We start from the raw sequence: 26,373 nt of genomic DNA, 5'->3' as shown, positions 1-26,373 counted from the left end.
CATCTACAACAGGTAGTGGCTTCTGGAGGCTCACCAGTGTGTGTGTGTGTGTGTGTGTGTGTGTGTGTGTGTGTGTGTGTGTGTGTGTGTTGGGGGGTGTGTGGTCTGAGCCATGAACAAACACATCTCTAGAACAAGCTTTCTAGAAGAACCAAGTACCCTGGGTTCATGGGAACCAGGGGTGTGTCTGGGACCAGACTGCACTTTGGATAATTGAAGCAAACTTTGGGTAAATGTCAGACTACCCGGGTGTTGAAGGTGAGGCAAATGTTTCTGTTCTTGCCATCTTCCATCTTTGACACCCAAGTTCAAAGCTTCTGTTTTCTGAACTCTACAGCTCAGCCTCCCAGATATTAATCATGGCCCTCTGCACTCACTGTCTCAAACAGGCAATGCCCTGTTGGTGCCCAGTGCTTGTTGATGGCTACTGACAATTCAGCTGGCAGGCATTTCCCCATTGCACCCCTGTGGACATCCCTGGAATCTTCCTCGCATTGTATCCTTGATGTCTAATGCAATGCTTGGCAGAAGGAAAGCAGGCAATAAATGTCGACTAATCATCATCATGCTGTATTTATTGAATGCTTACTGCTCTGGTTGGATTTACACAAAAGCTAGGAGGTGATAACCATTATGACTTCTAGTTTATGAAAGAAGAAAGCAGAGGCACAATACAGATCTGGGGTTCAGGCTTCCACTGCTAATAAGGGCACCAAGAAGGGGCCGCCCACCTAGCACTCTCTCTCCTTTCATGATGGATGAGTCTGGACTTTCACAGATGATGAAGAATAATGAAGCCAAGACAGGAAAGAAAGAATTCACCTCTGCCGGAGAAAAACAAACCACCCCGCAAGATTTTTATCTCCTTGGCTTTTGATTGCTTATTGTTCAAAAGCCCCCACGAAATCCTTCCGTGGAAGGATACTAGTGAGACAGATGTGTGTGTGTGGGGGGTGATTTACAGATTTCCCAGGGGTGGCCAGGGAATCAGGGGTCCAGAGGTTCCTGTGAAAAATTTCCCCTGCACTTAGAACACCTTAAATAGGCTGGGCAGCTAAGATAGCAGGGAGCCTTCAGCATGCAAGTGAGGGGTGCAAAGGAAGTCCCATCCCTGCTTGCCTTGGAGACGCAGCTGCGAGGCTCAGGAAGTGGGGATGGGGGAGGCTCCCCCCCCAAAAGCCTGATGACATATCAGCCTCGTTCCCAGTCTCATGGGCCAGGAGAGGAAAGTAATGAATAATGGCCCTGCCCGGGCGAATGCCTAACGTGCAAATTGCTCCCGCCCTGCTCCTTTGTGCGGGGCGGTGTGCAGATCCTGGTGATTAAACCTTGAACCCGGCTGGCGGTCCAGGCGGCGGCGGCGGGGGCGCCCGGCTGGAACGCGCGTGGCATCCGCTTTCATTCAGAGCCGAGGCCCGCTGATTCAGCCAGGGCCGGGCCTGCGTGGTGACTCACGGCTTATTCCTTCCAGCTCGGGGTGTCGCCCGCTTGAGAGTCGCTCTGACGCCAGGCCCCAGCCTGCAGCCGCCTCCCGGAGAAGCCACCGCCTGCCTCCTTCCTGGTCCCCAGCATTGCACACGCACGCACTTGCGTTTCCTCGCCTCCGGGGGAAGCAGGGCAGCAAAAGAGACCTGCTTTGCAACACTGTCCAGAAATCAATTCTGATGACGTTGGCATAGAGGAAGTTGTGATTATTATTGTCACTGCCATGGTCATCCCTTTGTTCATTGATTTGCTTGAGCGGGTGCCAGTAACAGCCTCTGTTCGTCCCAGCCCTGAGATTTTTAGCAGCCTCTCCTTACTCGTCCTTCTCAACCGAGCTGGATTAGAGGCTCTTTTAGGGGCAAGGGAATGAGACACGTATTGTTACTGTTTTTGGCATATCGAATATGCCACTGCTAGCTTGCCAGGCTCTGCCGTGTATTGTTGTTGTTGTTGTAGCACTGTGCTCCTGTTGTTCATCGATTTGCTCAAGCAGGCACCAGTAACGTCTCACAACAAATTGTGAGACTTATCACTGTTTTTGGCATATCAAATACATCCCGGGTAGCTTGCCAGGCTGTGCTGTGAGGGCGGGATACTCTCAGTAGCTTCCCAGGCTCTCTATGAGGGGCGGAGGAATCGAACCTGGGTCAACCGGGTGCAAGGCAAAAGCCCTACCCGCTGTGCTATCGCTCCAGCCCATTATTATTATTATTATTATTATTATTATTTTATAGGTCCTACACAAATTTTAAAAGCAGATTATTTGGTGAATTCCCAACGATTGGGGGAAAAAGAACATTTCTAAAATTATTATAGAGTTGATATAGGCAGGCAGGCAGGCAAATAGGAAAGGCCCCCTCCCCAGGCGAGGGCAGTAAATTTCCTAGGAAGTAATAGCCCTTAAAGTTGTGAAAGCCAATCTTGCAGAAAACAGGCACTAAGGCCTGATAAGACCCTCACCTGGCACCGGGCAACAGACCTAGAGAAGCTCCTACAGAAACAAAAGGCCAGGAAAGGAATTTCAAAGAAGACCATCACCAGACCCAACACTCTTGGTAACCTCTTTAGCAAAGGGGGACTTTGACATAAGTAGAAGCCCCACATGGGGGCAGGTTGGGGAAGCTCTAGAAAGGCCACTTTGAACAAAGGAAGGGCTGCCCGAGTCTATGTGCTGCTTATACCCATGTGTCCGAGCACATGTGTCGCCCTCATCTCCACTCTTGAGATGTGGACTTTCAGACTTTCCTGTTTAATGCTGGGATGTGTGTAGAGGCTCTCTCTGCCCTTGGAGAAGCCTGGGTTCTCTCTCGAGCAAGGTACTCTCCACTCTCTCCCACTTTCTCTTCTTCCTTCCCTTCAAAACCTCCAAATAAAATCTGTTTTACTTTACAGCTGGTCTAGTCCTGAAATTCTTTTCTGTGAGGTGAGACAAGAATCCAGTAAGCCTGGGTCTCGGGTGACAGAGGCGGATTGGGAGAAGGTGACTGTCTTTCTCTCCTCCCGACTTACATGAGCCACCCATGGAGTCCACCAACATCAGAGTGAGGCCACCCTGGAATTAGACAGAGCCCCACAACCTAGGGAGTAGAAAGTACCCCCATTTTGGCAGATGAAAAAATTAAGAGGAAGAAGAGTTGAATAATTTCTCTAAGATCACACAACAGTATAGAAACAAAATCCTCTATTTTCTCGCTGTATGAAACTGCTCGTTCTGAGACAAGTTTGACAACAGAAATAAATACCAAATCTTGATCATTGATGACAATACCTTTGGAGAGGGTAGATAAGGAGGGAAATGCAAATATAACAGGCAGTTCCAGGTTGATAGAGAATATAATACAAACTTCCCAACATTTACATATTTGAAGAATTATTTTTGTTCTCTCTTGGCATTAGCTGTGCTATTGTTTTCATAAAGTTTTAGGTGGAATCTTTTGTTATGCTTAAATAAAAAGTAGTTTATATTAACTGCCTCAACTTGAAAGTTTGATCACTGATGTTAGCTAGAATATGTTAGATCACTAACCAAGACATAAATTTAAGACAAATATAAAGATGATAATACATTTATGGTTAGATTCTATAGCCAGGAAAAAGTTCTGATCCAGGACTATAACCCAAAAAGTGAAGATTTTGGAGTGTTAGAAAATAGTTAAAAATTTACCAAGTTCCAAATGAAAATTTCTTCCTTGTATGATCTGTAGAATTGTGCAAGAAAATATGTTTCATACTATGTAATTTAAGATTACTTAGTGCTGTGTGCAGTTTAGTAGTGATGTGGTTATACTTTCCATAGATGTTTTTCAGACTGTTGGAAGCACAGATATGTGTGAATGACACCCTATAAAACAGAAGTTCACAGGAAAAAACAGGACCTGATTATCATTGCAAATTCTTTCCACCATCCTTGTCTGGGTAAGAATCTGATTGTAATATTCAAGGATAGCTATAGTGCCCTTTGATATTATTGATTTTGATATTTGTATCAATTAGGATAAGCAAAGTTATATGTAGTGGGGCCGGGCAATAGTACAGCTGGTTGGGCTTTTGCCTTTTCATGCAAGGCAAAATCAGTAAGGCTGACTTGGGTGCAATCCCTGGCATCCCCATTCCTGAGTACAGAGGCAGGAGGATGCTGGGTGCTGCCAGGTGTGGCCCCCCACAAAAAATTTATATGTGGTAACAATTGAATGCCATCAAGTCGATTGCTTAAATTTTTTTTAAAATTTTTATTAGTGAAACACCATGAGGTACAGTTGTAGACTTACAAATTTTTGTGCTTGGGTTTCAGTTATACAATGATCCATTACCCATCCCTCCACCAGTGCCCATTCTCCATCATTTACATTTTTAAAAATTTTTTTAAAACATTTGTTACTTGTTCACACTACGGTCTTAGTGTGGCTAGTTGCTCAGAGGCTAGACTGAGCCATCAGCCACCATCTCACACTTGGTCTGCCACCATGGAGAGGGAAAGTGAACTCTAAGGCATATTTCCACTCTATTATCATAGGCTAGATCTTGTCACATGGTACGTCCCTCCCCCACCACATCATAGGTCAAAGAAGTATAATTCTATCATATGACCAGAAAAGGGAGGAAAAAGTTGTATGATAGAAGTATAATTCTATCATATGACCAGAAACATCCTATGAGCAATCTCAAGAGTATGCGTGTGTGGTACTGGGGATGGAGCCCAGTATCTCCCACATGCAAGGCAAAGGCTCTAACATTGAGATGCATTCCCAGCTCAGTGCAACAAATTATTAAGGTTGCAAATTCACTCGAGCATCTGTTTATAGCTCGAGTCACCTAATCAAAAACATACCAACATCTACACATAAGCTTTCATGGAATCTAGTGGCTTCTGGGTTGAAAAAAATCTATGCTACAATAGATGTGGCAATTTCATGCAGGAGGTGGGTATGAATCAAAAAAAAATCTAACTGAAGAGATCGCCCAACTGAACATTTTTTAAAAAAATCAAAAAGGTGGAGAAGAACGATAGACTCTTCCTTGAGAAAAATGATGTGCATGATGGTAGATATGAAGAAACCAAATACTTCTGGGAGATAGGTTTATGGAATGGAACTGAAAACCAGGGGAGGTGGGCCTGGAGAAGTGTGGGAGAGAAATATAGGTGACTGATGACAAATGCTGAAGAAATTCATAGAAAGACCAAACCTAAGGAGATCTGAAGAGCTTGTGAAAAGATATAAGTAAGTAAAGAGCAACTGAAAAGAATTAGCAATGGTAGGGAGGGAGAAAGATAAGGCAGTGGTGAGAACAAAGGAAAGGCCTGAGCTGAGGAAATAATGAACCCATGGCTGAAAGTGAGTCAGAGATTGTAATTAATCATGTAAGGGTACTGTGAAGAAGGAAAGATATTGGAAAGGGATGTAATTGTTTTTGGTCTTGACATTTTTATTGGGATATATTATCATTTTTGAGGTGGGGTTGGGTCGATTTTGGGTCTAAGCTAAGACAAACAAAGCCACATCCCTGACATCATATTTTCGATGACATATTCAGATGGGAGAGTAGAATCTAAGAATCCCACAAATAAATGCAATAACAAGGAGAAATGGATGGTTTGTGAGAGAATGTTCTGGAGACAAGTAACTGAGTCAGTCAAAGAGGATTCTATTGAGAAAACAATGACTGAACTCTCCTGGAATGATAAAAGGTTGGCTGGGGAAGGCCAACCTATTATGATCTTATTTTCATGCAGATAAACTCATTTGTGTTTATGCAAGAATCAACTTAAAATTCAGGTACTACAGGGATGGGCAGACCTTATAGAAAGAGAGACAGGAATGAAGGATGTTGACTCCTGGGTTAGATGATGAAAGTCTTAAATTGAATTAATCCAAGAGTGTGTTGTGGAGTTCGGACCCAGAATTGCAACTCATGAAAAAAAATGTACTAAAATGGTTTTCTTTAGGAAAAAGAGAATGTGTGAGGAGATGTAAGTCACGTCATAGGAACGAGGAATAAGATTAGTTCCACAGAGCGCTGGGGTTCAGAAATACAATCCATGGCGAATCAGGGGTTAATCTGTGGTGAACGAAAGATCACTCCATCAGTTCAATACAAAAGGGAAAGTTGAAAATCAGAGAACTTTTCCCCCAAATGGGACAGGTAGCATTGGAAGCTAATGTTATTTGCCATTAAAGGTATTTATGTATGCACTGATTGACTATTTATCAGGAGTGAATTAATTAGGGAGAGAAATAGACTAGGGGAGAGTTGATGGCAATTTCCTTTCCAATCACTACAACCTATTAGCTAATTTTCACGCAGGTAAGCTCATCTGTATTTATGCAGGAATCAACTTAAAATTCAATCTTTACAAGCTGAGGAAGAGATATTCTTTACAAATACCAATAGCATTTACATATTAGGAATAAATAATGAGCTAGTGAACAAGTCTCTGGGTAAGCTGCGGGAAAAGGTCAAATGTATTTGCATTTAAATTCGGTTTTATGCTTAATGAACAGTTCTGATATGAGAATAATTTAAAGACATAAGAGAAGGAAAAATGAATGCTTCATTATGCCATCTGAGATGGACATGTTATATCTTGATGGATATAGAGGATCAGTTTAGTATAAGATTGATGTAACTTGTTTGATATCATCAATTATTAATTTTTTTTTTTTACTTAGACTAGCTGTGCTCTATTGAAAGGGCTGCCACACTGCTCTTCCATCTCTAAGCCTGTAGACTTGGTTATAACTGAGGTCATTTTGCATTTCCATATTTGATGCTGCCGAGGCAACTTTTCCCAATATTCAAAAATAATCCATGGCACATAATATGTTTCATTCAGCTGAGGTCTATTCTAAGCACTTGAAAGGTATGAAGGAATCTCTCAAAGGTTCTGATCACAGTAAAATTATAAATTGTTCGGTCAGGTCTTGGCTGTTTTTATTTGCTGCCTAACTTCCCTCACCACTGGAGTTTCTACTCTTTGTTCTAGGGTCTTTACCCTAGCCTTTAGGTCTCATAACCCTTTTTCTAGGCTCACTTCCTAAACTGTCACTCTCACCTAGCGGATAAAAGTGTGGTTTATCATTCCTTCTCCTCCCTTAACTGCTAGGACTTGTCACCTGAATTCCCAATTCCATAGCTCTGGGTGAGGTTTGAGACTCTGCACTGCTAACAAGTTCCCAGGTGATGCTGGTATTGATGCTTTGGGACAGAATTTGAAGCATCACTCCCCGTAACAGGCTTTAATTTATTCCTGGCATCATATTCTTTGTACTTCACTGTCCAAGTAGTCTCAGTTTCAGTTTCTCTTCTATTTATTTTTTAAAAATTATTTTGAGTTTTAAATTTTGACTCTGTGGTTCACAAAGTTATTTATATTAAGCCTTCAGGCATCCAATGTTCCAACCCCCCAATCCCTCCACCAATGGTTTGCAGTATCATGGAATTTCAGGGGTTCAAATATTGGACTCTGTAGCAAAAATTGGACAGGAGAGCAGCAGTACTGGTAGATGCAGCAGAAGCTGGGAAAAACATTCGTAATGCCCGCCTGTCCTTCACCAACTACAAAACCAAGATGACTGCCCTCCGACATCATGATGGATCTATCACATCTTCCAGAAGGGCAATGGAGAAGATTATTCATGACTTCTACTCAGATCTCTTTAATAGCCACATCCACTTGCCCACATACCACATACCACATGATGGATATGTCGTTCCCAATGTTCTCCCTTCCGAAATCCAACATGTCATCTCGTCGGTAAAGAAACAAAAAGCACCTGGCCCAGACAAGATCAGACCTGAACACCTGAAGAACTTACCATCAGTACTCATCAATACATTAGCTCGACTCTTCACAAGCTACCTGTCTGAATGCAAGGTTCCATCCCAATGGAAAACCAGCAGGACTGTACTACTATACAAGAAAGGAGACATCCACGACATTGGCAACTATCGCCCAATCTGCCTATTGTCTGTCATCTACAAACTATTCACTCGAGTCATCCTGAATAGGATTAGCAGAACACTAGATGAAGGACAACCATGTGAACAAGCTGGATTCCGAAAAGGATTCAGTACCATTGACCATATCCACACAATAACCAAGCTCATTGAGGTATCTCGGGAGTTCAAGATGCCGCTCTGTCTAACATTCATTGATTTAAAGAAGGCCTTTGATTCTGTTGAGACGGAAGCGGTCATGGAAGCCCTAGCCAATCAGGGCGTACAAACTCAATACATCAGGATCCTTCGTGAGCTCTATTGCGGATTCACTACCAAGTTCTCACCATTCTACAAAGAAGTAATCATCCATATCAAGAGAGGGGTTCAGCAGGGTGATACCATTTCACCAAAACTCTTCAGTGCCACCCTCGAGAACATCATGCAACGACTAGAATGGGAAAACATGGGAGTGAAGATAGATGGTCAGCAACTACACCACCTCCGCTTTGCTGATGACATCGTTCTAATAACACCAAACATCAGCCAAGCGGTACAAATGCTTGCGGACTTTGACCGTGAGTGTGGAAAGGTCGGACTACAGCTGAATCTTACGAAGACAATGTTTATGAGAAACAGCCTTGTTCCTGATGCTCCATTCGCTCTCAACGGAACCACCATCTCCGAATGCAACAGTTATATATACTTAGGTCGAGAAATCAACATGATGAATGACCTGGCACCTGAGTTACGCAGGAGGAAGAGAGCGGCTTGGAATGCCTTCAAGAGCATTGAAGAAATAACTAAAAGGACAAAGAACCTCCAGCTACGAGCACATCTCTTTGATTCCACTATTCTTCCTGCATTAACATATGCCTCAGAGACCTGGACCCTACAAAAACAGGATGAGAACACTATTCGGGTCTCTCAAAGAGGAATCGAAAGAACTATGCTTGGAATATCACGATTCACTCAAATGAGAGATAGAATCCGGAGTTCTGATCTTCGTCAACGCTCAAGAATCAGGGACGCTGTCTCATTTGCCAAGACATCAAAAATCAGATGGGCTGGACATGTAATGAGGTTTACAGACAACCGCTGGACTAGAGCCATTACTGATTGGATTCCACGAGACATCAAAAGATCACGTGGACGCCCACCTATAAGATGGTCAGACTTCTTCGTCAAGACCCTAAATGATCGGTTTGAGGCTCTACATGTTCCTAAAACGAACAGATACCATTGGGCTACGCTAGCACGCAACCGGGATGAATGGAGACGTTACTGGCACCCGCTCGAATAAATCGATGAATAACGGGGATTAAGTGATTAAGTGATTAAGTAGCAAAAATTGCAAGAAAAAAATTTCAATGATATCAACACAGTTGTTGGATTGAGGGGGCAGAAGGTTTTAGGCAAGAACCCCTTTTTCAGTTCACCATTTCATGTATTTAGACAAATGTCCTATCTCCAGAAGTGATCTATTTGTTTTACCAAAATCGCACTCAAACCAGCCATTTCCCAACTGTGGACAACAGGACCACTGGAGAAGTGACTGTCTCTTGGCACCTAGCCAGCGAGGGACAGTGCCCTCTGACCTTGCCCTGACTCAGGAACGTTGGGCTTGGTGACCCAAGACCTCAGACTAACCCCTCCCTCCGCTCCAATCAGCTTGGATGAGACTAGCCACCCTGTCTCCTGAAATCCACCCAGGTTCTGGGACAGGAAACCTCCAGCCCACATTCAACTGCTTCACCCACCTACCGATCCTTCGCCTACCTACCTACCTACCTTCCCGCCACCCCTACAGACGCCCCAAGCCAACACATCCTAGAGCGACTCCCCAGACACTCGCGAGAGGAATTCTAGCACCCCCTTTTATCTACCCCAAACTATGAGATGTAAGGTTTGCTCAGGGTCTCCCTGCTCCCTTCCCCAGGCGGAGGGCAAGACTGTATTCCAATTGTCCACTGTGGGTAAAGAAACAGCAGATCAACCGCACCGTCCTCTACCTCCCTCCCGCCAAAGAGAGCACACTCTGCTGTTGTCTCCTTTGGCCATAGAAACCATGCTGTCCTTCATCCCCCTTTCCGACGGAGACTTTTTTTTAAACTGTTAATATTTAATTTTATTTACTTATTTATTCAGCCATTACAAAGCTGTTCATGACTGGATTTCAGTCATACAGTATTCCAACATGCATCCCTCCACCAGTGTACATTTCCCAGCACCAGTGTCCTCAAATTCCCTCCCATCACCCTCCGCCCCCCAACCCCCTCCTACCTCTATGGCAGACTCTTCTCTCTCTCTCTCTCTCTCTCCTTCTCTCTCTCTTCTCTTTCTCTGTCTCTCTGTCTCTGTCTCTCTCTGTCTTTCTGTCTCTTTGACTCTCTGTCTCTGTCTCTGTCTCTCTCCTGTTGCCACCAGAGACTTTTAAAACCCCATGGAGCCTCTCACTCTGATCCCCAACCTCCTTAGAGGTCAGTAGGGCCAGCCCTGAGTGCATCTCGATAAACTTCTCCTATTTCTTCACGCTGTCTGTGCTGGGTGTGTCTCAAATATAGAAGTCATCTGGTGAGTTAGTGGGAATCCTGGACACAAAACGCCAAACTTAACCACGGATATGCTGGACTGAAACCTTTAAGACTCTTACAACTCCCTGGGTTTCTCATTAAAAGGAGAAGCAGAAGTATATAACTGGCTGAATTCCAAACAGAAAATACCAATATTAAATTATTTTCATGTAAATACTGCAAATGTTGATTCACAAAACAATTATGCCAGGAGACTCTGAAAGACCAAGACATTCAGTACTGCTTAAAGCACAGTAATTTACTTCTTTTGCACAAACTTCCTTCTCTCCAAAACCATTGAGAAAGCAGATGCTCAAATATGGATGGGATTAGATTAAGAGAATGATACTTTCTTTTTCTCTGAGTAGCAGATGGCTCAAGAATCCAAAGGCAATGAAAAAGAAAGCTTGAATTTATTTGGTTTGAGCAGTCTTCACTGAGGGTTTATAAGAATGATAATATTTTAGTACATAGCAGACAAATGCAAAAATAATTTTTTGGTCAACTGCCATTTCACAAAAAGTCACAGAGTTTAGGCTTTGTATGGGCAATAAAAGTTATCCAAAAAGATGAAGTCATGAAATTTACATACAAGTGGTACAACATGGAAAGTATCATGCTAAGCGAAATGAGTCAGAAAGAGAGGGATAGACATAGAAAGATTGCATTCATCTGGGGAACATAAAGTAACAAAATAGGAGACTGATACCCAAGAGTGGTCGAGATTAGTACCAGGAATTTTGCTCCATGGCTTGGAGGCCAGCCACACATGCTAGGGGAAAAGGCAGCTCAGATAGAGAAGGGAGCACCAAATAAAGGGTGTTTGGAGGATCCTCCCAGGAGGGGAGATGCATGTTGAAAATAGACTATGGACTGAACATGTTTGCCACTCAATGCCTCTTTTGAAGACCACAACACCCAAAAGGAGAGAGAGAACACAGGGGATTGCCCTGCCACAGAGGCAGAAGGGGGATGGGGGGATGGGGGTGGGGGGGATATTATCCATGGTGGTGGAAAATGGGCACTGGTGGAGGGATGGGTATCTGATCATTGTATAATCGAAACCCAAGCACAAAAAATTGTAAATCTACAACTGTACCTCATGGTGTTTCACTAATAAAAAAAATTAAAAAATAGTTATCCAGTCTATCTAACATGTTACTCTGATTTTAAAAAATAGCAAAAAAAAAAAAAACTAAGAAAAAAATAAACTACACATCCCAGGATTATAAATAACTCAATTTTCTTTATGTGCAATTTCAATTTGTTTCCTCAAATACTGAGACAATATTTTCCAAAATAAAGGAAAAAATAAAAAATAGAGTGATACTATAATAAAAGAATTTTTTCCTGAAAAAAAACTTAGCATAACTTGATAGCAGTTCATGAAGCTCAAATGAATAAAGGCAGTTTATTTGCATAGGTATTTTGAGGTAAAGGTAAAGGTAAAGGTAAAGGCCCTCCCGTTGATCGTCGATTTGCTCGAGCGGGCCCAGTAACGTCTCCATTGGAGACTTTGTTGTTACTGTGTCTGGCATATCGAATACTCTCGGTAGCTTGCCGGGCTCTCCGAGAGGGGCGGAGGAATCGAACTCGGGTCGGCCATGTTGGCCGCGTGCAAGGCAGACGCCCTACCCGCTGTGCGATAGCACAGTGGTAGGGTATTTTGAGAGGATGAAAAAATTCAATGAATGACTGGGTGAAACTTGAGTAGTAGGAATGAGAAAACCTGAATTCAACACAATATACTTTTATTTTTTTGCTTTTTGGGTAACACTCAATGATGCACAGGGGATACTCCTGGCTCTGCACTCAGGAGTTACTCCTGGTGGCGCTCAGGGGACCATATGGGATGCTGGGGATCGAACCTGGGTCAGCTGCGCTCAAGGCAAATGCCCTGCCCACTGTGCTATCGCTCCAGCCCCACGAAACAATAAACTTTTGACCAGTTATTAAGGTCAAGACAATAAACTAGGCTTGTAAGTTCCATGGCAGAAAACACAAATCTTGTCTTTTAAAACTGAATTTTCGCTTAGGACAAGCTTCATCCGGGAGTGAACCTTTTTCTGGACTACGCAGCTCTGAATACTCCAAGGGTACCGCAACACATTTGATGGGAGACAACCAACCTTAGAGGGAAATATTATATTATTTCGGTTCTGCCTTGGGGCAGGGATTAGGGTTTGGGATGGAAACACCCCAAATATGGTGGTGGTAAGGTGTAATGATGTTGGGATTGGTGTTTGAATATTGAATGTAATAAAATATTGTGAACTACTTTATAAAATAAAAAATTTTAAAAAACTGAGTAAATTTTGCCTGAGAAACTAGGTAGTTGTTGTATTAAATCATTCGTATTCTGTTTCTTACTTTTGTATTCCATACATAGGGATTTGAAAAGTTCTTTGATTGCAAAACAAGCAAAAATGCATTCAGTTTGCATTCAGAAAAAACGCAAAACAAGTGGAAATGCATTCAGAATGACCTTTCTAACTCCTTTCTAACTCACTTTTTTTTTTTTTACAAACTTTGTAAAAGTGAGTTAGAAAGGTTATTCCATGACAAGAGTATTTGTTAATAAAAGAAGAATACTGTAACAAAAAGAAAGGCGTTTAAGGAAATTTTGGAAGCAAGGCATTAGGGAGGTAGAAAATAAACAAGAAATATAAAAAGAAGTGAGGAGAGGAAGACAGATAAAGATAAATTAAAAGGAAGCCCAAGTCTCAGGATACTTGTAGGCCACAGGGTACAAATGCTAAAGTCTGGTCTTCACTAGAGAGAAGGTTTTCCTAAACTGGAGAAGGAATAAAGAAAGGAATTAGAATCAGAGAAGAAAGAGGAGAGAAAGTGGAGAATGAAAACACTGGCCTTCGAGATCTTAATTTGCTTTCCTATAAATTGCAATAAAATGTGAAGTAATGGGGTGGAAGAGAAATAGGTTTCAAATGTAAGCATTACTTAGAATCAGACTTAATTGTGCAAATGACAAAAAATCTGGTTCAAATGAAATATGAAATTGAATAACCATAAATTCCGTGAACCATAATTTCCATAAAATGACCAAGATTTAAGAAAATTCTGGTCACAAAAACAAATCAGTCTATTCTAATTACATAGATTTAAATTGTGAATGATTAGCCTGTTCATAACAGCACCATGGTGAGGGTACAAGTTAATTCAGTAAAAACCATTCTCATACATAGCACATAATTATTTTGAATATGCTCAAGACAGAAAGCTTCATTTCTTGGAGGCAATATACTTGGCTATTTAGATCTCACTGAAAATCAAGGTTTTAAAGGAGCAGTTAAAATGATCAAATCTCAGGCTCAGTGATGAAAAGAATTCATAGATAATCTTAATACACGCTCTAAAACATTTCATATCAACCAAGAGATTACTTTCTCTCTGTATGCATTGAATTTTAACTTCTGCACTTTGATGTCAATACAAGAAAATAGTTCTTTTTAGAGCAAATAACTACGGGGAAAAATAGTGATTTATTTAGAGATAAATTAAATATAACTTATAGAAAAATCTATAAAGCACGGGCTTCTAGTGAAATAGAATTTTACAAATTAAATAACTACTCTCTTATTTGGGGAGACATTATAGTAGGCCCCTGAGTGACAAAGGAGTTGTTCTGATGTCAACTGTTTTTCGTTTTTTACTGTTCCACATAGGAAGGAGTCTGTATCTTTGCCATCTGGGCTGTGACCAAGAAAAGCAACTGGAATAACCCCTGAGGATTTTTGTCAAAAAGACTGTTCTAGATCTTTAATGATTGGATTCCTGTCGTATCTATGTCTTTATTCTTATCACCTCTCAGAGGGCCTGCCTCATAATATTTATTATTTCCAATGGAAATATCTCATGGAATGAACTAGATTTAGATTCCACCAGTTGTGATCCAAGAAATAGTGACCAACTTGTTCTTTGAGTCTTCACTTGATCACTTGATCACTTGACTTCCCGTTAATCATCTATTTGCTCGAGCAGGCGTCAGTAACGTCTCCATCCGTCCCTGTTGCGTGCTAGTGTAGCCCAATGATGTCGGTTCGTTCTAGGAACATGAAGAGCCTCAAATTGATCATTCAGGCTCTTGATGAAGAAGTTTGACCATCTTGTAGGTGGGCCGCCACGCGGTCTTTTGACCTCCCGTGAAATCCAGTTGGTAACGGCTCTAGTCTAGCAGTAGTCTCCAAATCTCATTACGTGTCCAGTCCATCTGATTTTCGATGCCCTGGCAAACAAGACAGTGTCCCTGATTCTTGACCGTTGACGGAAGTTGGAGGAGGTCGGAGCTCTGGATGTCAGAACTCTGGATTCATTCTTATTAGAGTGAAACATGATACTCCAAGCATAGCTTTTTCAATTCCTCTTTGGGAGACCTGAATAGAGTTCTCATCCTGTTTGCTTAGGGCCCAGGACTCTGTGGCATATGTTAATGCAGGAAGAACAGTGAAATCAAAGAGATGTGCCCAAAGCCAGAGTTTCTTCGTCCTCTTAGCTATTTCTTCGACACTCTTGAAGGCGTTCCAAGCTGTTCTCTTCCTCCTGCGCAACTCAGGTGCCAGATCATTCATCATGTTGACTTCTCAACCTAGGTACACATAACTGTTTTTCTTTGAGTCTTACATTTTATTTGTAAGATGGAAATTTTATTTTTATTTGTAAGATGGAAATTAAAAATAGCTTTATATTAGAGCTGGTGTGAGGGTTATCAGTTTGCTGTTTTCAGTTCAGTGCTTGTAACACAATGAAAAGGATAGGCAGATGCAAAGAAAGGATAAGCAGGCACCTGCTGATACAGTAGATACAGTAGATAAGGACTCAGTTTCCCTCATGTGGTTCATTGTTCATTGTTCTACCCACATCTTAAGGTTTCTGGAGTCAGTCCCCTTTAGTGGCCGCCTCCTAACTTCTCATTTCTACAATAATTTTGAGATGATTTGAATCTTACATTATTTATTTACTTATTTTGTATTGTAGTCTAGATAATAGGGCTGGAGCGATAGCACAGCGGGTAGGGCGTTCGCCTTACAAGTGGCCAACATGGCCGACCCGAGTTTGATTCCTCCGCCCCTCTCAGAGAGCCCGGCAAGCTACCAAGAGTATTCGATATGCCAAACACAGTAACAACAAAGTCTCCAATGGAGACGTTACTGGGCCCGCTCGAGCAAATCGACGATCAACGGGAGGGCCTTTACCTTTACCTTTTACCTTAGTCTAGATAATAGGGCTAAAATAGCATTCAAGTTTCTGGCATTGATGTACTACACATCCCTACCACCATAAGAGCTCATAAGTGCTCATAAGCACCTCCACCCCACCATCATCCCCCATCCCTGTGTCCTCTCTGACCCAGTGTTCCCACCCTTCCAACCTTCCCACCATTATTTTTAAAATTAAAATTTCAGTGCACACAGTTACCTTCTTTAGCACTGTAAGATGACATTGCTCTGTCCTTTCTCCCTTGCCACAAGGAGCTTAGGTTTACAGGGTTACACCCATCACAGTGCTCCAAAGTCACTCCCATTCCTTTGTTTGTTTATCTGTAACCACTTCTCTATGCTCTCTTCCCCAACCAGTTAATCAGTTTTTTCCCCTAATCAGACCCTGTTAATTTGTAAGGTCAGATCCTTCTAGGACACTGAATTTGTACTGTAAGTTAATATTGCCTTTCTCCTCTCCTTATGTCTTTTGAATAGTTTACTTTAAAGCAATGTCCTTTTTGTGTAGATACAGGAAGACAGTTAATATTATGCTTTCTAACTTAGGATTTAATTGGCTTTGAATATTATCCACTCCCGGGCATCTGCTTTCTCAACTTAAGCCTTAGTTGCCCTTGGTTCCTAACACCCCAAAAGCAGGGTCCTGACGAGGGATTGAATGGACCCAGGGCAAGCAGTGAGCTACCCTGGCATCGAAATTGGCCAGACCAAAGTGAAACGATTCTTAACTATAAGAGCTTGATCATAGACAAATGCTGTCATGATCCCAAAGTAATGATGAAACTAGGACCCTGCTAGGGATAGGAAAGGCTATCTGGCCTGAGCACTGTAGTCTGAGATCGAGATGGCCCTAGGAGAGCAATTCAATATGCTTAAGGTATTTCTTACTGTATCCATACAAAATGATTTATATTATGTATACTTATATGTTTGTTGGACAAGGAGAGGAGAAACCCAGGGGATTCCGCTCTGGGGGGGGAAGGGGGTCAACCTGATAATGAGAATCTGTCCTAGAAGTGGCTTTCCCCGAGGGAAAGAAGTCTACCCCAATTGATTATGACCACACCTATGTGTAATTGTTACCCCAACCCCTCATGGTTTTGGGATTTAACTAGACTTTAAGAGTGAGCTGAGGGACCCAGATCCAGACTCCAGAAGGAGGCGAAAAGGGAATAAGAATCCAGGCTCCAGAAAGATGAGAAAGGGGATCCAGATTCCAGAGACAGAACAGAAGGAGGATGAAGGGGGATCGAGAAGGAAAATGAAGTAGCATGGGGAGGAAGAAGCAGGAGGAGAATCAGAGGAGAATGAAGATGGGAATGGAATAAACTGCAACAAAGACCAACCAGCCTGGCCCTCGTTTCCTTCCTTTGCCTGCCCATCACCATCGACCTCCCCAGGGTGGGGGAAACGGCTTGAGACTACTGAATGCAGGTGGCAGGAGAGATAGACCGCTGCTACCCTCTTTTTGAGTTTACACATCTGGGTGCTGTCTTTTTGAGTTTATATAAGCACCACTCAAGTGAATTTTTGAGTATATTGAAGATGATTAAAGACATGTCCAGCTAAGAGCAAATTTGGGATCTTTAGAAGTATTATGCTTTCTGGTCTTTGCTATTTTTTTTTTAATTCTACCTACATGAACAAGTGTGCCAGAGAATTACTTTGACACTTTTGAGATTTCTTTTTTCCAGGAGAGTTTTTTTTTCCTTTTAAATTCCTAGGTTGAATCAAATGACTCACTGCAATGCTCTTTAAATACCGTTGGTATTTTCCAATTTATATCGAAAGAATCTATCATCCCCTAAGACGTAAAGATAGTAAAAAAAAATCAGATACACACATATCAGGAAATTTAGTTTTGTATCTGGTACTCAGTCAGCATTACAAGTTGTTAGATTAAATCATTGGCTGGTTATTCATTTAGCAGACACGTAAATGAGGTTTGTGATATAAGATATTTTTGCATATGCAAAGAACATTTTAAATATATAGTTTTAAGGAAACTCAAGTCTTTAATAAAATACAATTAAAATTTACTTATATAAATTATTCATGTTATATAGCGAATCTTGTCCAAGGCATCAGAAGCATTACTGATCAACTCCCGAAGAAAGATTTCCTTGTTGGAATAAAAGGTATTGATGATGAGAGACATCAACTGGGCAATTTCTGCCTGGAGCGATAGCACAACAGGTAGGGCGTTTGCCTTACAAGCGGCCAACATGGTCGACCCGAGTTCGATTCCTCCGCCCCTCTCGGAGAGCCCGGCAAGCTACCGAGAGTATTCGATATGCCAAACACAGTAACAACAAAGTCTCCAATGGAGACGTTACTGGGCCCGCTCGAGCAAATCGACGATCAACGGGAGGGCCTTTACCTTTACCTTTACCATGTTATATAATATAATAATATAATCATGTTATCTGGCAAAACACAGCAATGATCATGAAGTAAAAGTCTTAGAGGCTGTCATTTATACCATATTATTTCCTGGATTAGTCACATTTATAAAGGTACTAGTTCATCAGATTCAATAGAAGAAAAATATTTATAATATAACTTTCTCTCATTTGTCAATGGATTCCAAATAACTAGAGGAGCAAGGAAAGGAAAGGCCCTCCCGTTGATCATCGATTTGCTCGAGCAGACCCAGTAACGTCTTCATTGGAGACTTTGTTGTTACTGTGTTTGGCATATCGAATACGTCACGGGGAGCTTGCCAGGCTCTGCCGTGTGGGCGAGATACTCTCGGTAGCTTGCCGGGCTCTCCGAGAGGGGCGGAGGAATCGAACTCTGGTCGGCCGTGTTGGCTGCGTGCAAGGCAAACGCCCTACCGCTGTGCTCTCACTCCAACCCCCAAATAACTATGTGTCACAATTTTCTGAAGCAGTTAAAAAGTTTTTTCATTTGTTAACATTCAGCTTCTAAGCTTCCCTTTTAAGATCATATATTGTAAAAGTTGCCAATTAATCCATAAAGAATTTTCCACTGAAAGCTTTCAATCTTATGAACAACTATTTCAAGCTATATTGTAATATTAGTAAGTCTCACTTCAAAGTATATAGTAAAATCAAGAAAATAAATTACATTAAAGGCTAGAGCAAAATTCCAAGTCATGAGTTCAAAAATTGGTTCTCATATCAAAAGACAAACCTTATCTTTTTATGTAAATCATTGTTGTTTAGAAAATAATATTGAGGCCAGAGAGATAGTTCAGTGACTAGGGCTCTTGCCTTGCATACAGCCCAATGGGGTTCCACACCAAGTCCCCTGAGCCCTGTTAGGGGTGACCCCCGCGAGTGCAATAAAGCTCTGAGCACTGTCGGGTGTGATCCCAACCATGCTCCCCAAAGTAATATTGAAGTAGTCATAATATGTAAGATGATTTTTCGTATTCATAATGTGTCTTCCTTTTGTTTGGAGCTTACCAGGGGCATGGTAATGTAATTTTTGGGGGTGGGCAATGAAGGCAAAAAAAAAAAATGTTTAAGCCTTCCATAAAACTTTATTTTAATGACAGCAACAACAGCAACAGCACTAAGAAATCTTATCACAAGATAGTAGAACCCAGATGAGAATCGGTTGTAATTAGCCTTGACTAGTCTGACAGATTTCTTTCTTTCTAAGGGAAATCGTGCAGAGCATTTTATTTTAAGCCTCAGGATTTTGATCATCGGGAAAAAAAGAAAACTGCAGTTTTCGCCACAAAAAGACAGGTGGCGTCAGCATGCAACGTTGAAAAAAAAAAAAAAAACCACATAAAGTGATTATTTTCTCTTCGGTTCTTTGAAAAAGCTCTCTGGTGCTGGGGTTTGTGGTGGAGCTGGGTGACGTCAGTCTGGCACTGCGGAGTCAGGAGCGGCGGCTCCCTATAAGCCCGGCGCTGTCCGAGTGCTGAACGGCCGGCCCGGGCATCTCGTCCAGCACACTGGGAGCATGCTGTGGACCTTCTCCGCCATATAGGAAAAGAGGTAAGGCTGCTTTTCCTTGCGATTTAAAGAAAAGTTTGCCATGGCATGCCTTTCTTTTAGTTCCTATCTGAGAAGAAAAGGACCGTTCGGGGAGCTCGCATTTATTATCACGAAATAACAACCTGATGCTCATCAACCTACATATGGATCTAGATATATAGATAGACAGAATTGAGTCGATGATTTGATATTACTTGCAGTTGGCTCTCTATTAGCCATCATGCTACTTTGATAATAATATGCAAGAGGCATGAAAAAGTTAAAGATTTTACACACATTCATGTAAAGTTAACCACGCCTGATATTCGTTTCCTCTACGTGATTTATTGTTTCTTCCCTTGAGAACAGGATTCAAAGTCAGGCTATAATTTATATGCTTAATATTCTTAATAGCAGGTTTTCAATGATTCAAGGGTTATTAAACTCCATTAGTCATTGAGGCAACCAATTTTGGAACTATTTTTTTTCCCCTTTGACATCTACCTTGCAAGAGCTCCAAATTAAGTAATTATATAAAATTTGATTTCCTTAATTTGTATACTCTGAAAGGTCTTATGTTATGATTTTCTAATTTTAGTGCCACAAAAGTAATATTAGAATTATGCAAAGCCTGAGCGTTTTCCTTTATTCAAGATGAAATATTATCTTGTGTTGTAGGTTCGATCTGATTATGATTATAGAGAGATGATGATATTGTATACATGCAAAATCATGCAAGGTATTTTATTGCTACTATAAGGTTTTGATGGAGAGATTTGTACGTTTTGTTGAAGCTTTTGATTAAGACCATATTTCTCTTTTTCTTACATCCGAATTAGTTGTACTGCTCATATTAATATATCTACCTGTATTTTCATTGTGCAAATCTAAATTCATTGAAAGGGTATTTTCAATGAATTAATTTAATTTCATTAGAAAGGGTGTTTTAACTCAGGGGACTTTTATTTGATCCCACAGAGTGAAAAAGAGCTATTGAAATCATCTTTACTACTTACAGAGCTTGCTTCCTGGGACCGAAGTCCTTTGAATTTTACCAAAGGCAAAGACTGTGCCATTCAAACTGATCCCAAATAAATGACAAAAATATAACACTTATTAGGCCGTGATTTGAACAATTGCGATGTGTCTTCTGCTTTACTTCATGTAAGACCACCTGTCTACAAAATAATTATTTTTAATATGAATAGCATCCATATGTTAAGACTGCTTCAAGAAGATGGTTTCAAAGAAAATAAGTTTACTAGGTTTTTTTTAAATTGCTATTTACAATGCTAATGTTGAAAATTTATTAATAATCTTGAAATAGTATAAGGAATTTATAATGTACTGTTTTTAGATCTAAAATTCATGAATGAACTTTCTTAATGCAAATATTATCTTATAATAAATATTTTAGGAGTATTTTATGACGTTACTTAGAGGTTTTACTTATAGTAAATCAAGTAGTTTGGTTGTTCAGAATCATTTAGAATAATATATCCATCTCTGTTAAAGAAGTTTCTGCCAATTTTAGAATCTAAAATTGAAAAATAGTTATAAGCATGATCTAATTAGCAATCACAGTCTAGTAATTGGTATAATAAATGAAAGAAAATTGTATCCACATAACTAACCAAAGCACGATTCAGAGAATATATTATGAATGAACTTAGAAACTTCTTTTATATTTGTTTTATTTGCAATGCAAACTGTAATAATTGACATAGTTTTTGAGTAGCAGCAATGTCAAATGTAAAACATATTAAAATGCATACTCTTGGTAATTTCACATTTGAGATTAAAAGGCATTGGAGAAAAAAAATGAATGAAGATTTTTAAGTAGGAAGAATTCAACACATCGTCTGTTTCACTAAATTGGGAGTTACATAGTGGTTATTTTTAAGAGTTTCTAACAGTATGAGTCATTTAAGATTTCACAGGTCCATACCAAAATAGATACAGGCATAAGTCAAGCTGAATTTGAACACTCACAAATTCAGAAATAGTCTGGTTAAGAAAACTTATGTTCTCTCTGTAGCATCTGTTATTATTTACTACACACCCTTGAAGGCTGATAAAAAAAAATATAACCATGACTGCAGTTTTTAAGGCAATTATAATAAAATTGTTTGAAGAAATAATGGGGCATAGAGTTTTAAAAATCAGTATATTAATATATTTACGCAGAAAGTAACTTCATTGGTTTACCCTAAATGGGAGTTGAGAATATCAATGTTTTGGAGGTTATTAAATATCTACACCTGCTAAAATGGAAAGACTTGGTGTTTTAATGAGAATAAACTATTCTGAAAAATACTTGCGAACAGGGTTCATTCACAAGCAATTCAGTTTGATTGATATTAATATGTTGTATCACTTAATTATGTATATGAACGTAACTGTCATTGTTTCTACAACAAAATTGATAGACAGTTCAGGAAATAGACCGTATGTATTTTGACGAACTTAAGGAAATAATTTAGCAATCATGGGTGTATGTATATGTACATGTTGTGTGTGGGGATGTGTGTGAAAATCATAGGAATGCTTTGAATGACACTGAAACTCATCTTGGAAAGTCTTTTTAAGCAGGAAAAACACACATATGCAAAAAAAAGAACTCATGATTTGTAAATTGAAAAACAAAATTAGAAAAATCTCATCGCAGTGTTTTGTTTTTGTTACTGTTTTAATCAAGAGAATTCTATGCAAATGTGATGCAAACAAATAATGATTTTGCTAAAGATTCCTGTGGTTAGCTTGTGAGGACTGTACATAAAACATGTTTATGAATTTTAAAAAAATTACTCTAAGGTTTTTGTGAAATAGTTTGCTATCTTTGTCTTGCAATGGACAGTTACTTAATTTGCTATAGTGTCCTTTAGCCTGTTTCATTTGTCTTAATTTACTTTTTTTTTAATGCTTTCAGGAAATCTTTCAAACATGGCAGAAGCCAAGATTCACCAGCTTGGAGCAACCGTGTCTCTCATCTCTTTAATTATCCTCATCTATGGAGCGGAAGCAGCTTCATTTCAGAGAAACCAGCTGCTTCAGAAGGAACCAGACCTGAAATTGGAAAATGTTCCACGGTCTCCCAATCCTGAGATGATCAGGGCTTTGGAGTACATAGAAAAGCTCCGGCAACAAGCTCACAAAGAAGAGAGCAGCCCAGACTACAATCCTTACCCAGGTGTCTTAGCATCCCTCCTGCGCAAAGAAAATGGTGATGAAAGTCACGTGGCAGAAAGTCCACGGGATTCCCTAACTGAAGATGAATGGATGAGGATAATACTTGAAGCTTTGAGACAGGCTGAAAATGACCCTCTGTCTGCACCCAAAGAAAACAAGCTCTATGCCTTGAATTCAGAGAAGAATTTTCCAGTGGATGTGACTGATGACTATGACACTCAACAGTGGCCAGAGAGGAAGCTCAAGTACACCAGTTTCCTTCCGATGTACGAAGAGGATTCCAGAGACAACCCCTTTAAGCGCACCAATGAAATCGTGGAGGAACAGTACACGCCTCAAAGTCTTGCTACACTGGAATCTGTCTTCCAAGAGCTGGGGAAAATGACCAGTCCCAACAACCGGAAGCGTGAGAGGGTCGATGAGGATCAGAAACTTTACACTGATGATGAAGATGATATGTACAAGGCTAATAACATTGCCTATGAAGACGTGGTGGGGGGTGAAGATTGGAACCCAGCAGAAGAGAAAATAGAGAGTCAAACTCAAGAAGAGGTGAGAGACAACAAAGAGAACAAGGAAAAAAGTGAGCCAATCAATGATGAAATGAAGCGCTCAGGGCAACTGAGTCTGCAGGATGAAGACTTCCAGAAGGAGAATCCAGAGCAACTGTCCGAAGATGTCTCCAAAGTAATCACCTACCTGAAAAGGTTAGTGAATGCTGCTGGGACTGGGAAATCACAAAATGGGCAGACAGGGGAAAGGGCCACCAGGTTTTTAGAGAAACCACTTGATTCTCAGTCCATTTATCAGCTGATTGAAATTTCAAGGAATTTGCAGATCCCTCCTGAAGATTTAATTGACATGCTCAAAAATGGGGAGAAGCCGGGTGGTTCAGTGGAACCAGAGCAGGAGTTTGAACTTCCTGCAGACCTGGATGACATGTCTGAGTTTGACCTGGACCGCCCTGACATGTTCCAAAATAAGATGCTTTCCAGAAATGGCTCCCCCCAAACACCTGGTCGTGTGATGGCAGAGGCCCTACCAGATGGGCTCAGTGTAGAGGACGTTTTAAATCTTTTAGGGATGGAGGGTGCAGGAAATCCAAAGCCTCCCTATTTCCCCAACCGAGAGAAAGCTCTGCCAAGACTTCCCTATGTTCCTGGAAGATCTAGAGCCAACCAGCTTCCCAAAGCTGCCTGGATGCCAGATGTGGAAAACAGCCAAATGGCATATGACAAGCTGAATGACAAGGATCAAGATCTGGGTGAGTACCTGGCCAGGATGCTAGTTAAATACCCGGAGATCCTGAATTCGAACCAGATGAAGCGAGTTCCTAACCTGGGCTCCTCGGAAGATGACCTCCAGGAAGAAGAGCAAATTGATCAGGCCACCAAAGAGCAGGGGAATCAAGGCAGTTCTCCAGAGACTGACAAGCTGGCCTCAGTAAGCAAGAGGCTCCCCGCGGGGCCCCCGAAGAGTGATGATAGCACAAACAAGCAGTACTTGGATGAAGATCTGTTGATGAAAGTGCTGGAATACCTCAACCAAGAAAAGGCAGAGAAGGGAAGGGAGCATGTTGCAAAGAGAGCAATGGAAAACATGTAAGCAGCCTTCATTCATTGCCTCCTTCACTCTTCCTCCCCAAGCGAACCCCCACTATTTCTCCTTAGTGTGTTGACTTCTATCCTGTTAGCACTGTAATATCTTTAAGTGACGTGCAGATGAGCACTTCCATTTCACTGGGGTGTCTGCTCCACTTCCTCTGAGCTGTTCTCTTGTGTATGGATATGTGTAAATGTTATGACTACTGGATAAAAAAATTTAATCATACCCTCTACTCAAGAAAGATATCCATGATAGTGCATCTAATGGTTGTGGCATTGTTGATGCTAACAAATGATAAAGTGTTCTATAATTCTCTTGAAAGTTTTTAATATTTATTGAATTATTTTGTTACCCTCTGTAGTGTTTTGTGGAGTTCTGGAGCAAAATAATAAAGCATTATAAATATATAGTTTTATTTATAAGGCCTTTTCCATTGTGTGTTTTATGGTTGATTAATAAATGTTATTTCTGGACAACTAATGGACTCCTTATTCTGGGAAAAATAAAGACAATAATAGTTATGGAGCAAACAGAATGGAGCCAAAGGAGCAAACGATTGCCTTCCTCAGCCAGTCCAGGTAAGAATGAGTTTGAAGGATACATTTGCATACAAGTACATATTGTATACTGTGTACTTGTAGAATGCAATGTACTCTAACAGCAAACCAGGTAATGTTACCCTATTCATGCTCATCTAAATGATTTAAGGGATAAACATCTTAGTGCCATGTTTATACATTTACTCTGGATTCATACAAATAAGAACATTTAGATCTTCCAAACCAATAGTAAACATGGGAAATGGAAGGAACTTTATACAGTGCAGTTAGAAATAATTACAGACATGGATGCAAGCAATCTACCTATTTCCACATCATCCTGGTCCCTATTAGAGGAAACTTCTTTGCTGCATCACATGAGAGATATCAAGGACCACCCAAACCTTTAAGTAAGTGAAAGGGCATTGCTTTAAGGCTAGAGAAAAACACAGGCACATAGGCTGAACCGTGTTCAGTAATAGTTATAGTGTATCTTCCACCAGGGGTGAATGATACCAACTTCCGAACATATCAAGAAAGAATCATCTCTGATAGCAAGGGAACATACAAAAGCAGCAATATAATTATGATTATAAGAAAGCAAGGACCCAATTAAGTTTTTAACCAAGTCTTATTGCATAGCAGGCATTGAACTACATAGTTCTCACACTGTACCTGATTGAGTCTTTGTTATTACATGGTTGAGGAGTTCTCAGTCTCCCCTTTACATCTGCAAAAGTGAAAATCAGAAAGGTTAATCAACATTCTCAAAGTTGCCCAGCAGTGAGTGTTGCCCAAACCTGTGATAAATCACTGCTCCTCTCCACTGTCTGCTGAGGACATGTCCTTCCAGTTGAGGGAAGGGACATTGGACCCGGGAGGGCAAGGAATCATGAGGTCTCAGTGTGGGTCACTTTCAAGGCAGGACACAGGTATGTATTTGTGTCTTCAGGGGAGAAGTGGAAATTGTTGCATGATCAAATGTCAATAAGAAAGCCAGAATACTGAGATAAAAGTACTGAACATAAATTCCTTTACTTTATATTTTTTTCCCAGACTCTTTTCTAATTATCATGCAGTTTCATGGAATTCTAGAATCTGTAAGTGAAATCAACCTTAGGGGCAAATTATCTTTCCAGTGTTCCTAATGAATGAGTAGTCAAATATTCTCACGATAGAGAGTTCCTACCCTACAAGGCAGTAGGAAGACTTGAAGATTGTGGAGAGTTACAGGACATGAATGTGGCTTAAAATACAGACATACTATTACACGCCATGATTTGTAGATTCCACATATACATCCTGCCTGTTCAGTAATCTCTTCAATTTTCTCTTGTGTGTAGTAAAAAGTCCCTCCCAG

The 26,373-nt window shown here is 40.7% G+C and overlaps 1 protein-coding gene across 1 annotated transcript; it reads left to right on the top strand.

Annotated features, from left to right (window-relative positions):
- Nucleotides 1-19,545: 19,545 nt before the first annotated feature.
- SCG2 (secretogranin II) lies at nucleotides 19,546-24,950 on the top strand. The gene is made up of 2 exons (XM_056111601.1): nucleotides 19,546-19,701; nucleotides 22,610-24,950. Exon 2 carries the CDS (start codon nucleotides 22,624-22,626, stop codon nucleotides 24,472-24,474), a length of 1,851 nt encoding a protein of 616 aa, XP_055967576.1. The 5' UTR covers nucleotides 19,546-19,701; nucleotides 22,610-22,623; the 3' UTR covers nucleotides 24,475-24,950.
- Nucleotides 24,951-26,373: the final 1,423 nt, after the last annotated feature.

The sequence above is a fragment of the Sorex fumeus genome, unplaced genomic scaffold (assembly GCF_029834395.1).
Source record: "Sorex fumeus unplaced genomic scaffold, SorFum_2.1 ptg000014l, whole genome shotgun sequence".
NCBI classification, from domain to species: domain Eukaryota; kingdom Metazoa; phylum Chordata; class Mammalia; order Eulipotyphla; family Soricidae; genus Sorex; species Sorex fumeus.
This window is presented reverse-complemented; position numbering and strand designations above follow the sequence as displayed.

Bases quoted from the DNA above. Each gene is read 5' to 3' on its own strand.
- SCG2 (XM_056111601.1), top strand. From the start codon at position 22,624: ATGGCAGAAGCCAAGATTCACCAGCTTGGAGCAACCGTGTCTCTCATC.